This window comes from Cydia strobilella, chromosome 7, assembly GCF_947568885.1.
Source record: "Cydia strobilella chromosome 7, ilCydStro3.1, whole genome shotgun sequence".
Classification (NCBI taxonomy): Eukaryota; Metazoa; Arthropoda; class Insecta; order Lepidoptera; family Tortricidae; genus Cydia; species Cydia strobilella.
In genome coordinates this window covers 10649168-10662764 of record NC_086047.1, presented here as the reverse complement: position 1 = coordinate 10662764, position 13597 = coordinate 10649168, and the positions used below count along the sequence as shown (strand labels likewise).

Sequence of the window (13597 nt, the reverse complement as noted above, 5' to 3'; positions counted from 1 at the left end):
GGGTTACAAAATTTACTATGACAGTACCGCTCTAGTATAAGTTACTCTATGATGACAACAAACAAGTGCCATATTATTAAAGTAGTATATTAACTACAAATACGTATCAATGCAACATTTACACTTACCAAAATAAATGCATAAAGAGAATCTTAATATTTATTTATAAGTTATTGTGTCTGAAATTTAAATTTTACACCAATATCATGGAAACACTACTAAAAAAATATAAATATACAAACTCACTTCGGTATTTTTCCTATACGAAAATGGTATGATACAAACTTATTAGAGAAATAAAGATTTAAGTATAAAAACACATATTCAGAATTCCACATTTATTATGCTGTATTTTCTTTTAAGAAAACAGTCAATGAAACAGTTTGTGGGTATATTTAATAACATTGAGATTTAATTTCAGAGCGATGGGAGTACACTTAGTTTAAACTTGTCAGACAGAATATTACATTTACCTATACACAACATTTAACACACTCAAGAAATTGAGCATAAATTATTATCGTGTTTTGTACTTTAATAGAAATAACTATCAATAACATAAATTGTATAAAATAAAGAATACTTTTAATATTTCCTTAAACCACAACCGCACGATGCCAGTTTTAATTTGCTATTTTTATAAATTATATTTTGATTGAATGTATGAGAATCATAAATCGTCATCATGAAGTAAAAAATATTTTTTAACATTATTAATAAAATTTGACTAGGGTGAATTATATTAAAATTAGCGTAGTAATAAGTCCAAAACCAAAACTACGACATTTTATTTTTGTAAACGTAACCAATGTGACTGCGTTTTTGCTTTTGTCTAAAACCTGAATCGTGCAGGTTAAGGTTATTCGATATTCTTCAGTTGTGGCTTTTCTCAAATGCGCTAATGCACACTTTACGGTAATAAACATATACATATTACATATGTCTTTTACCGTAAAGTGTGTTAGCGATACTGTGGCAGCTGAACCACATCTTCGTCTGCCCATATGATACATTTATATACCTGCATACAAAAAATGTATACATATTTACGACCGAACTGTATGATGAAAATATACTTTGCTGCAACGTTTACTATAAACGATATTTTAATTACACAGAGCCTTGAACTTGTAAATGTATCATCACAAATCATGGGATAAATTCCCAGAATATTTGTCATTTCCATACGTTTTAGGCGTCTTAGTTAAAACACGAATGATAAAAATATATGAACATGTATTAAAGCTCATTCGCCTAAAGTTAAGAAGTAAGAAAATAATTTAACATAGCACGATATTCCTGCAATTTATTAAATTTTTGCTAGTTTTGTCAAATATTGTATTATTCGTCGACATTTGAACAAGGCCGCGATAATTGTATGTACTAAAACTGTTGAAAGTGAACTAACAAATTTAGATCTTTTTACAAGTAATTAAAGTCCATTTTTGGTCCTTCATTTTAATGGACATCATCTACCATACGTTTAGACTAAGTTACCTATAGGATCACAAAAATTGTTATCTTACGTACCACTGCAACAAATACATAGTTATTAATATCAGTATATACACTATGTACAATAGTACTATAACTATATTCATAGCAGCTCTTTTACACCATTCTGAGTTTACTTACATATACGGAAAGATTTTGTGTGGATAATTCGCTCAATTGTTTTTTAGTATTCAGATTCAGGTTTTAGTAATAGTTATTGGCCCCTCTATAGTAATTGGCCAGTCTTAACAAACCAGAAACAAACAAACCAATACAAGTTTTATTGTTAAGAGTGGCCTATTATATTACTATGGAGTGGCCCATAACCCATAACTATAACAGTCACCCTATTGAGATAGATGGCTTAGTTGATGACTTATACATAAACTGTTTACATTGATTCTGATTCATTAACTATGTACACGATTGGCAACATTATAATATTTATAATTAATCCATTTGAAAGGGAAGGTTGGCGGCAACTCTCGGCTTTTTCTTTCTTTGTGGTCTCTTTGACGAGTCCTCTTGCTGCCGGAACGTCTGCACAAATGAAAATGTAATATTATACATTCGAAGATACATTTAATTGCCTGTGCTATCGTAATTTAATGAAAAAAAATGACTTTACAGTACGGACCCACCGTATATAGGCCCGTATTTTGTCACAACTATTAAGCGAGAAGTAAGTAAATCGTAATAATTTCAGTGAAAACTACCGAACGGATTTTTATGCGGTTTTCACCTATGAATAGTGCATTTTCGCACGGTGCCAATACGCTTGCTTTGAAAAACAAATCTTACTGCCGCCCGCCCGTTTTAGTGTCACATTTCTAAATATGGATATACGCAACTATAATTCCTAAACAGAAACAGTTAACTCTAAAGCGCTTACTAATTCTGACCACTACGACCTCTGTAGTTTCCATCAAATTGTATTGCGCCCCCACTCTTGGCTGCTAGCCGTTTAGTAGGGGTTTTGGTAACATATCCTATTACTATTACAATATTTGTTAACTATAAACTGAAATAAATCTCATATACTAAGAAAAAGTGACCAAGGCCTCCAGTCCAGGGTTTATTTCAGTTTACAATTTATATAGTAGGTAGCGTTCCTACTTGAAATAAAAACAAATTAAAATATTTTCTGAAATAATTTAATTTGTTTTAATTTCTTTAAACAATATTTGTTGTTAGAAGAAACGAGAAGAAAAAATGTTAAAAATGCAAAGCTTATTCCGTTGGATAAATTGACAAACCATGAAGAATAATTACCGAATGTGAGGATGAGTGTCCCTGCACAGGCACGGGCTGCGGGGCCGGCGAGCCGTCGGCGCCGCGCCGTGGCGGCCCGGGAGGGTTGTGCACGCGCCTGGACAATAATAACCACCCATGTATATTATATACCTATACATACGAGTACGACCAGATAGGGTCATAAGTCAAACCGGATTTTCCCAGGGGACGAACATCAAGTTCGGACCGTAATACAAATACTTAATGCACTTGCACAATAATATGTATATTCAAAGTTTTCTAAGGACTCAAACATTTGTATTTGATCCAAGAATATTTTGACATATACATAATAAGTATATTATCAATTTGTGTTTTTTTTTATTTATTTAAATAATGTTTAACAATTGAATTGTATACAAAATAACTAAATATTTTTGTATATAAATATTGTTGCAAATAAGTATAATATCATAAACTGAAATAGATAACATACAGTAAAGAAAAAGTGACCAGAGAGAAGAAAGAGAGGTGAGAGTGAGTTTTTCTTTAGTGTATGTTATCTGTTTCAGGATTCTAATTAATTTCGGATGTATTCTATAAACAATAGTTACACTATATACCGTGTGTTGTAGATAATAAGCTACCTAGCTAACTTTACCTACATTATTGTTAATTCATAAGAACCTGATAAAACTATATTGATTTTAAGTGTGTGTTAATTACAAGTAATTTACAGCACAGGTACTTTAGATTACTGGAGTAGTGACTGACTTTATCAAATAACTTATTAGAAAATATTTTTACAATCAGATCAGACTATGAGCTTTATGTCTAGGTTATAAAGTTGAAAACTTTATTTTATTTATTGCCGTGACGTAATGGAATAAACATAGATAAATTGTCAAAGCATCATAACAACTTGTTGAACAAACGGTCGAAAACTTGTTTCATTTAATTAGTTTTAGTTTCCCATTCTAAATTATTGGCTATTTTACGTATTTTATTTACAAAAAAAAAACTGTTGAATTTTGTAAAAAAAAGACGTTTAAAAAAAAAGGTAACAGAAAAACTGGGCACCTTAAGTCTTGCCAACTGTGTTCTTATTCCATATTTTGAAAATGTACCTGTATCACGCCATTTCCACCAGCAGGCAAAAACCCATTTAAGTTTTTGATTAACAATTTTGGCTGAATATATCGATAACTTACCGTTGGCTGGTCTGTACTTGCAGCGGTACAAATGGGTTAGGTTTTTCGGTGTTGTTCGGAGCATTATGCGTGGGCCCGGACTGCACTTGGTTCTGCGGTGGATTCTGGAATAAAAAATAGATTTCGCTCACATAATAATAGACATATGTATTGTGTAATACAGATAATCACTGTTTTTGCTTTGAAGATCTTTTGTATACGAAAATACAACGATCTTTTGTATAACTTGAAAAATGTTATAATTTATGTTGATTTGTTTCTCATAAGCCATAAGCCGTGCATTTTTATTGTTAGTACACCTTGTGTAGTATAAAGTTAGAAAGCAGTTTTTTCTAGATATAACTGAAAATAAGTCTATACCTAAATTTGTGCTATATTTGAGTGCCTCAAAAAATCTGTAGAAAAATATTTTTTGAGCCACTCCATCATACATTAACGAAAATGATCCGTCACTCGCTACCCTTTCCCTATAGGGCAATCTAAAGTGAGCAATTACTAGTTTTTTCTCAAAAATGGACGGCAAAGTCGACGTTGCCGGTAAAAAAGTAGGTCGCGAAGTGCGTAGTTTATGGTCCGTCAAAAAATTAAAAAGTTAAAAACATTGCAGTCTCGATTTCGGGACTGCAATGTTGCATACAAATTTCATTATTTGTCGAGTTCCAAACTTTTTAAAGTTGAAGTGGCCATATCAAATGAAGGCATAGGTCCATTAAACAGCCAAACAGATAATCAGTACTTATTATTATTATGTTGGTACCGCGACTATTTAGGTGTCTCAAGTAGGTTGGCGTATTTTCGGCAGAAAAATACACCACCTTCTAAAAAAAAAAAGGCGGCAAAGCAAATCTTTTTACTTTTTTCTGTGAAAATATATACATAAGAGCGTTGCTTCTGTAAAATATTTATATTATATTTGTATTTATTGCGCCATTTTTGAGAAAATCACTATATATGACTCGGCTGGAAGGCTACTTGCTGGCTTCGAATTCAATTAAACGGACTCGTAAGGTTGTCCGTTTAAAATGAATCCTCAGCCAGCAAGTAGCTACTTACGAGCCTCGACAATAATGTACAATTTCTCAAAAATGGACGGCAAAGTCGACGTTGCCGGTTAAAAAGTAGGTCGCGAAGTGCGTAGTTTATGGTCAGTCAAAAAATTACAAAGTTAAAAACATTGCAGTCTCGATTTCGGGACTGCAATGTTGCATACAAATTCCATTATTTGTCGAGTTCCAAACTGTTTAAAAGTTGAAGTGGCCATATCAAATGAAGGCATAGGTCCATTAAACAGCCAAACAGATGATCAGTACTTATTATTATAATGTTGCTACCGCGACTATTTAGGTGTGTCAAATAGGTTGGCGTATTTTCAGCAGAAAAATACACTTCCATTTTTTATTAAAAAAATAAAACCGCGGGCAAGCAAATCTTTTTACTTTTTTCTGTGAAAATATATACATAAGAATGTTGCTTCTGTAAAATATTTCTATTATATTTGCATTTATTGCGCCATTTTTGAGAAAAGCACTATATATGACTCGGCTGGAAGGCTACTTGCTGGCTTCGGATTCAATTAAACGGCCTTCCAAGGTCGTCCGATTAAAACGAATCCTCAGCCAGCAAGTAGCTACTTCCGAACCTCGACAATAATGTACTATTAACGTTGCGTGTACAGCAACCTTTAATGCGATCGAGCACTGACCTTGTTCCAACTGGGCGCTAACGCCACTCCAGCGACGCTGGGCAGGTGTTGCGGGAACTGCGGATGTGGATGCTGATTCTGCGGCTGCTGCTGCGGATGCTGATTCTGTGGATGCGGCTGATTCTGCGGATTGGGCTGATTTTGCGGATGGGGCTGGTTCTGCGGATGCTGTCGCATCGCGTTGTGGTTGCGTTGGAAGTGCGCGTTGTTAAACGCGGGGAATGGGATCTGGTTCGGCCCCGGCCCTTGGAAGGGTTGGCCAAACGTCGGATACGGAGGCACTGGTGGTTGATTCTGCATAAATATAAAAATGTTAACAAAAGAATCCTCACTGTAATAAATGCAACCTAAAAAAAAGTTTGTTATAATTGATTGAGATTGTATTTAACTTCAGGTAAGGACAAAGTATTTAGCAGTTTAAATGGCGATTAAAAAGTAAATCAAGATAAGATCAAGATAATTATGACGACGGTCGGTCCCAATTTTCCTTTTTATTCAGTATTACGAAGTTTCAGAACTACGAACGAAGTGTGATATTAAGCTATGATAACGGTATCTGTCTTGGAAAGTTTAAGGTCACTTTGAGAATTAATAAGTGTTGAATAATCGTGAAAAATGATAACTATGCAAACGCGATTCTATGCAAAAGAATGTATGCCTGTTTAAATCTATGCTTGTTAAAAAATGTGATACATAAATCAAGTCTTTCTAATGCATGTGTATTACCATTTTTTCAGTTTTATTTGATGCCATGCAAATTAAAGAAACTGTTTATTGTATATTTTATATTCATTTTCATTATGTATATGATAATGAAACTGATGAGTTGATTTCAATATACTCGTGTACCTGAAATCGTCAGATTCATTTGAAAATACGTCTTACAAAACTTCCAAGCAGTGTAACGAAGCGAAACACCTGTAAAATAGTTTTTTTAATTACATTTAATAGTTTTAGAGCACTACTCGAGCTATTTTTAATGGTAGTCGTAACAACTTTTTTAAGATCCATCGCCGTTTATTTTTATTTTTATTATTAGGCACACAAAACAGATAACATTTATTACACGAAATATTATTTTAAATACAAGTTTCGGTTGGGAATGCTATCCAAAGCATATATGTTCAACATGAAAGGCATATTTAAAGAGCGAAAATTACAGACACACTAAATTTACAATAAATTACACAATAAAATACAATTAAACAATTTTAACAGACAGAAGCGGTATAGGGGACCATTATGTGTCCATACTGACTTAACATGGCTGGTTACTGGAACTACTTGGTAGCGTCAGAAAACTGTTTCTTTTACGTATTTATTACATACTAACAGCAAAATTTTTAACTGACATTGGGCCCGATTCTTACAATGCTTATAAGATGTCACAGGGATACGGGGTAGTCCATTAATTACATCATACAACATCCTTGTCACACTTTTTCATAGGAAAAAGATAGGTCGTTAATACGTACTGTCACACTTGTCATGACCCCCCCCCTGTTGCTGTGACGTAATATGTAGATGAACCCTACGATACTGATCTGTCGGTGTCAAAAGTGACGTTTTTGGTCGAAAAAATTACAGTTTTGACACTGACCGATCAGTATCGTATCGGTGTGAGATCTTATTTGCAAGTGCAGAAGCAGTGTGGAAGATGGTATATTACCTTGAAAGACCTGTTAGTCCACTCCTGGTACACTTGCGGCGGGGGCGCCCTGTTGAACGTGCCGTTCTGCTCTTTGCGCCAATTCTGCGGCTGCGGCGGCTGCTGTTGTTGAGACCTATATTGAGAGAAATTCAAATGCCGTCATTAAGCCATTATAATATATTTCCCACATGTTTCTGAACATTTTTTCAAAGTGATAGGGTTCAATTTTGTATAATTTCTGACATACTTATGAATCATAAAGGGACTTCTGTCAAATCTAAAATACCGTTGATAATCGTTTGTCCTTATCCGTCATTTCGATAGTTGTATTGGTTACAAAGGGACAAAATTTAAAGTTTTATGAATATGTGTAAATGTTAGCCAAAGCCGTATTGTTATACCTAGAAATCATAGAATGCGAGTATTCTAAAGATGCCATTTTATAATTTCATTGCCAATAGTAGGCAGTAATCGAATGTTCCGCTGTGCTCTAAATTAACGTTAATGCTAAAATGTAACGTACGGTCGCGACACATTTCCGTTTACTTCTTTCTTGTGTGAAGGGATCAATGACTTTAAACATTTTTTTTTTCCTTAGCCAATGCTTACTGACATTTATTTTAAATTGAACCTTTCACTTATACTATTACGGTTCAATCTACAGTACTGTGGAACTTGCGGTTATAGCTTGCGCTCGCCAATAAAACAACAATAACGTCTACTTCCTTTTAATATATATATTAATATTGTGTGTAGATTTGCATTATGGCGAAGGATTTTTTTTAGACATCACGTATTGAGTAATCTTACCTGGTAAATAATTTCCAAAATTCGCTAGTTTGGCTGCATGCAATAATGAATACTAGTATTGCATTATATGTTTATACGATAGACGATATACGACATATACTTAAAATGTATACAAAATACAATCTGGGACTGTTTTACCTGTTTGGTTGCTGTTGGGCGTTATTGTCATTTCTCGATCGCCAACTCTGATTTTGATCTCGTGCGTTCTAAAATAATAATGTTCATAGTTATGTAAACGTTGTGAAACCTTGGTGTAATATAATAAAAATTGTATTCAACGGATACTATAATATGAACAGCAGTTGTGTATACTATAGCTGTCTAAAAATACTAATATACCTTGCCAGATTTTTTATTAGAATCTGTTTCTCCTTGACTAATGTTGAGCAGACTCCTTAGAAGCTGTGTAGCATCGTCCTAAAAACGGCACATTTAAATAAAATTGCTTATTTATTTTGTACAATATTCGTAATGTTTATCATTATCAAACAGAGAATCGAGTTAATTTTATACTGCTTAATTTATTTATTGATGAATATTAATTGGTGCAAAATTATAATCTCAAGTGGTTGCTTACTTGTGGATTATCTGTGGAAGCACTTGCGGTATTGTTTCGGGTTTCATTTACTGGAGTCTTTTGATCTCTTGTGGGACTGTAAAAAAACACATGATTAGTCTATAGTCGGTGCAATGTAAGTACCATGTAATATTTGACAGTTACTAATTGACCTTTTTATTAAGCTAAGGCTATCAGTAAAACGGTAGGTCTTAGTTTCATATATACGTATAGTATAAGGGTATTTATTATGTGCTAGTATTAGTGCCAGTTGCACTATCCGCACTTGACAGATTGATCAACGTCACCCGGCGCGCCGCGGCGGTTTACTATGAAACTTTCCATACAATAAAATTTAGAGAACTTTAACGATGTCAAACAGTTCGGTGCAACCGACCCTTAGTACGGAGAGTGTATTGAGAGCGTTCGCTATCGGTAACTGACAATTAAATTTGAATCTTAATATTTGGCGGTACGGTCTGCACTAGTGACACCCACCGACGAATGCAATTTTAAAAACTGTAAAAATATCAATTAACGCATACCTATAACTAGCGAACGCGGAGTTGTGTCCGTCATCTCTCCGCAGCAGATTAGGCGTTTTGTTCATGCTCTGCGTCTCTTGCGCCCCGGCGACGGTCACAGCTTTCCTCAGTTTACGGCCATATGATATGTTCAGCATGTTCGTTGGTAACATCCTGTGGAAGACATGTATTAAACTTAAGTCGTTGTTGATAAAGTCGCGTGGAAACTGTCTCAATATCATGAGAATTTTCTGCACTAGATGAATAAAACGGTCGAGTAACAATACGAAGTTACAATAAATGCAAAAAACGGAAGCTATCTGTGCGAACGTATTAATAGTTATGCTGTTGTTTACTTGTAATAAGCATTAGTGTAAGTATTATGATATTACCCATGCCAATGTGACAAACGTGAGTTGTTAAAAAGTTTATAATGAGCGCCTACAGCTCACTAAACTGTATTAGCTTATTGTTATGACTGTCTAGGATGCCAAATGTACACTAGATTAAGTAAATACCTTGTAATATATTGTTAAATAAAGAACTTATATTTAAAAAAAACCGCTGTAGTAGTATTCACACACAATTTAGAAAAAGTAACCTTAACACTACAAGCGGAATGTTCAAATTATCTCACCTATAGAACCTATGCTCTTCAAACAGCTCTTCAGGCGAGGCACCCGGGAAAGGCTCATCAAACATCACTTGATACGTAGGTTCGGCGTTCAATTTATCAGCCAATCGCACTGTATTAGACTGTGGCGGTTGGTACACAGCGGTGATGGTGCCCTTGGCTCCGAACGGAGCCGTGATGCTGCGAGCCACGCAGACCACGCGGTCATACATTTTGAAGTCCGCTTTAGGGTCCGGCTGGACGTTTCCTTCGTGGAGTTCCGGCTGTGAATATTGGGTTTGGTAAGATACTAATATTGTAAACCTATTGAAAATTCTGTGATAGATTGATTGCAAAATTGACTGCTGTTTTATTTTTCATCAATAACATTCATACTAATATTATAAATGCGAAAGTCTGTCTGTCTGTCTGTTACCTCTTTACGCTTAAACCGCTGAACCGATTTAGTTGAAATTTGGCATAGATATAGTTGGAGTCCCGGGGAAGGACTTAGGATACTTTTTATCCCAAAACTCACCCCTCAAGGGGGTGAAAAGGGGGTGGAAATTTGTATGGGAAATCAATAACCGCTGAACCGATTTAGATGACATTTGGCATGGGGATAGTTTGAGCTGTGAGGAAGGATATAGAATAATTTTTATTCACGAAATCAATTTGGCGGTGAAAACAAGGATGGATTCAAAAGCATTTAAAAATTAAGAAATCAAATTACTAATTCCACGCAGACAAAGTTGCGGGCAAAAGCTAGTAGTCTTATATAGCTAGTTTTATAACATACTATACTTTAATTCGAAATTTGGTTTCAATGGGATACGTCAAACATCATATTCCGTATTTTGGTTTTGATTTCAGGCAGTCCTGGTTCTATTCTTGTCCTGGTACTCCTTTTGTGGACCCGGGTATGTCCTTAAACTAGGTCCAAAAGAGAGGTAAGGGCACTGTGAATGTCATCTCGCTTTGTATGGTAGGGCACAGGACAGCGGATGTCATTTCAGATCTAGAGCAGACCCCAACTGGGGAAGTATCTCCACCTTACAGAAAACCGCAGCCAAATAACACTAGACCCTACTCATAGTGTTCTGTTCCTGCCGGTGAGGAAGGTAGCCAGAGCTCAACGAGGGTGCGGTGTTAGGGTCGGCAACGCGCATGTAACTCCTCCGGAGTTGCTGGCGTACATAGGCTACGGAGATTGCTTAACATCAGGCGGGCCGTATGTTTGTTTGCCACCGATGTAGAATACAAAAAAAAAACAGAGTACAATCCATACCTGTGGCCTATCCCAAAAAACTTACAATTACAATTTTACAAGTGTCAAGTTACAAGTTTGTTGCTTACTTTACTACAAATTGCTTTTATTATATTTAGATTTAGATTTCAACTCTCTCACCTTATACAGAAGGTTCCATTTGACATGAAGCGTGACCGTCTTCCCATCGCCCCCTAGTTGGTGCAGCTGCTTGTCCAAGGAGTGGAAGAGTGCTTTCATCTCCTCGGGCTCGAGAGCGTCGGAGCCGCACTCGCGCCGCGCCGCGCTCGAGTGGGGCTGGGCCTTCAGCCATGCTTGGACTCCTTGGGGCTTCTTTTCGCTAAATAACAACGTTTTGTATCAGTTCCATATTCAATACAGGGATGTTGCGAATATTCGCATCCGCATCCGCAACCGCGAAACTTCCGCATTATTTTCAACATCCGAATTCGCATCCGCAACCGCATAAAATCGATGCGGAGCTTAATGCGGATGCGGATGTGGAACAGGTAGATGCAGGAACGTCTTAGCGGCGTTCCTGCATCTGCGTAATTTCGTCATTAGCCAATAGGAATCTCGTTTCGTTTTTGTGATTCGTCGATTGAGCACTAGCCTATGATGGACAGCGACAAGAAGTGAAGAGTTTGTTTTATTTGGACTTTAGTATAGTAATGCGATTGTAGGGCACCTATATATTCTTGTTCAAATACTAAAAGTTTCGTTTTTTATAATAAAAAATACTAAAATGTGAATTTAAAGTTTTTCTAGTGCCTAATCTTGACATCCGCATCCGCACCCGCATCCGCAGATGTGAGCCTCTAAATATTCGCATCCGCATCCGCGTCCGCGGATGTCAAAAAGTCGGCATCCCTGATTCACTGTTTCTAACATTTTATTTAAATAACTTATTATGAATATACAGGCTGTCCTTAGCCGTTGGACACACCCTGAAATCCCAAGTAGGGTTACTTCTCAGGAATGCTCCGTACCCAAAGGGTAAAAACGGTTCCCTATTACTAAGACTCCGCTGCCGTCTGTCTGTCACCAGGCAGTATCTCATGAACCGTGATAGCTAGAAGTTGAAATTTTCCCAGATTTCTGTTACCGCTATAACAACAAATACTAAAAAATACGGAACCCTCGGTGGGCGAGTCCGACTCGCACTTGGCCGGTTTTTAAATTAGAACAAAGGATATAAAAAATAAATCAAAACAAGTTATTTCCAATAATCGACAACAAAAAGAAACATACTTGGCAGTGCTTTTGACAATTTGTCCGAAAATGTGCGGCAATGATGATATTTGTCAAAAGTCAGAATCTTATTAGTGTCATAAGCAAAAAGATAATCAAAAAGATCAAAGAAGGTTTCATACTATTTATTACCTCAGGAGCTACTAACATATACAGGCTGCTCCAAAGTAAAAAAACCGGCCAAGTGCGAGTCGGACTCGCGCACCGAGGGTTCCGTACTTTTTAGTATTTGTTGTTATAGCGGCAACAGAAATACATCATGTGTGAAATTTTCAAATGTCTAGCTGTCTGTTTGTGTGTGTGTATCACGGTTCATGAGATACAGCCTGGTGAAGGACAGCGTGGTCTTAGTAATAGGGTCCCGTTATTACCCTTTGGGTACGGAACCCTAAAAATCGTAATTTGTTAATTTCTTCGTAACCGCTACACCGGTTGTTATGATACTTTGTATACTGGTTCTAAATAAGCTAATGCATATGTACATTATGGCTTTGTCCAATGCCTACGGACACCCTGTATGACTAAAGAACAGACGCTTTCCACATGGATTTGGGTATATTGACCCGCCTGTTGCTATCTCTATCGCGAGCGTATAATTAATTATATTGCTGTCTCGCTCGCACAGTGACATTGACAACCGGCAGCATGGGCGAGACAGCAATATAATAATGTGCGTGCGATAGAGATAGCAACAGGCGGTACGAAAATCCATGTGGAAAGCGTCTCTTCTTTAGTGTATATTACTAGTCATAATAAACACTTTCTATAAAGCAACTGTAGACTAAACGCGTAGTAAAAATGCAATGGATCTATCTATTTACAATTATTTGTAAGCGTTGACTATTATAAATTGCAATTATCCATAAGGCGAAAGACATAAGAATAGTTTATTCATGTGATATTATAAACACACAGCAACTTAATATGAGTCTGTAATGCTCACCCCACTTCGTTAGGCCAGATGTCGCTCTCGAAGAAGATATCATTATACATGGACTCGGCTAGCTTGTCGAAGAGCTCCGGGAACTGTTGCTCGTAGCTCTTGACCAACTCGATGCAGCGCTGCGAGTATAGCCACGTGTTGGAGACGGGACAGCGGCGAGTGTAGCCCGATACTTCTTGGTTCTAGAATATTTTGAAATCGTTAGTTTGGCTGGGTTCCTGACAGTGAAATATATTTAATTCAAAAGTAAATATTACATGTAAAAAAAAATACTTTCTCATTACACAAATGAATGCCTACCGGGATTCGAACCCAGTTTCTGAATTGGTGGTTATAGTTGGT

The 13597-nt window shown here is 36.3% G+C and overlaps 1 protein-coding gene across 1 annotated transcript in view; it reads right to left on the bottom strand.

Annotated features, from left to right (window-relative positions):
• Window positions 1-323: 323 nt before the first annotated feature.
• The window catches only part of LOC134743151 (5'-3' exoribonuclease 1), a 37485-nt gene continuing 24211 nt past the window's right edge, over window positions 324-13597 (bottom strand). The window contains exons 22-34 of the mRNA XM_063676494.1: window positions 13256-13437; window positions 11203-11401; window positions 9819-10078; window positions 9203-9355; window positions 8679-8754; window positions 8441-8518; window positions 8240-8307; window positions 8102-8134; window positions 7310-7424; window positions 5641-5934; window positions 3939-4042; window positions 2767-2863; window positions 324-2034 (exon numbers count right to left, since the gene is read on the bottom strand). Of these exons, the coding sequence (XP_063532564.1) occupies window positions 1945-2034; window positions 2767-2863; window positions 3939-4042; window positions 5641-5934; window positions 7310-7424; window positions 8102-8134; window positions 8240-8307; window positions 8441-8518; window positions 8679-8754; window positions 9203-9355; window positions 9819-10078; window positions 11203-11401; window positions 13256-13437 (1749 nt within the window). The 3' untranslated portion in view covers window positions 324-1944. The remainder of the gene's footprint in view (window positions 2035-2766; window positions 2864-3938; window positions 4043-5640; window positions 5935-7309; window positions 7425-8101; window positions 8135-8239; window positions 8308-8440; window positions 8519-8678; window positions 8755-9202; window positions 9356-9818; window positions 10079-11202; window positions 11402-13255; window positions 13438-13597) is intronic.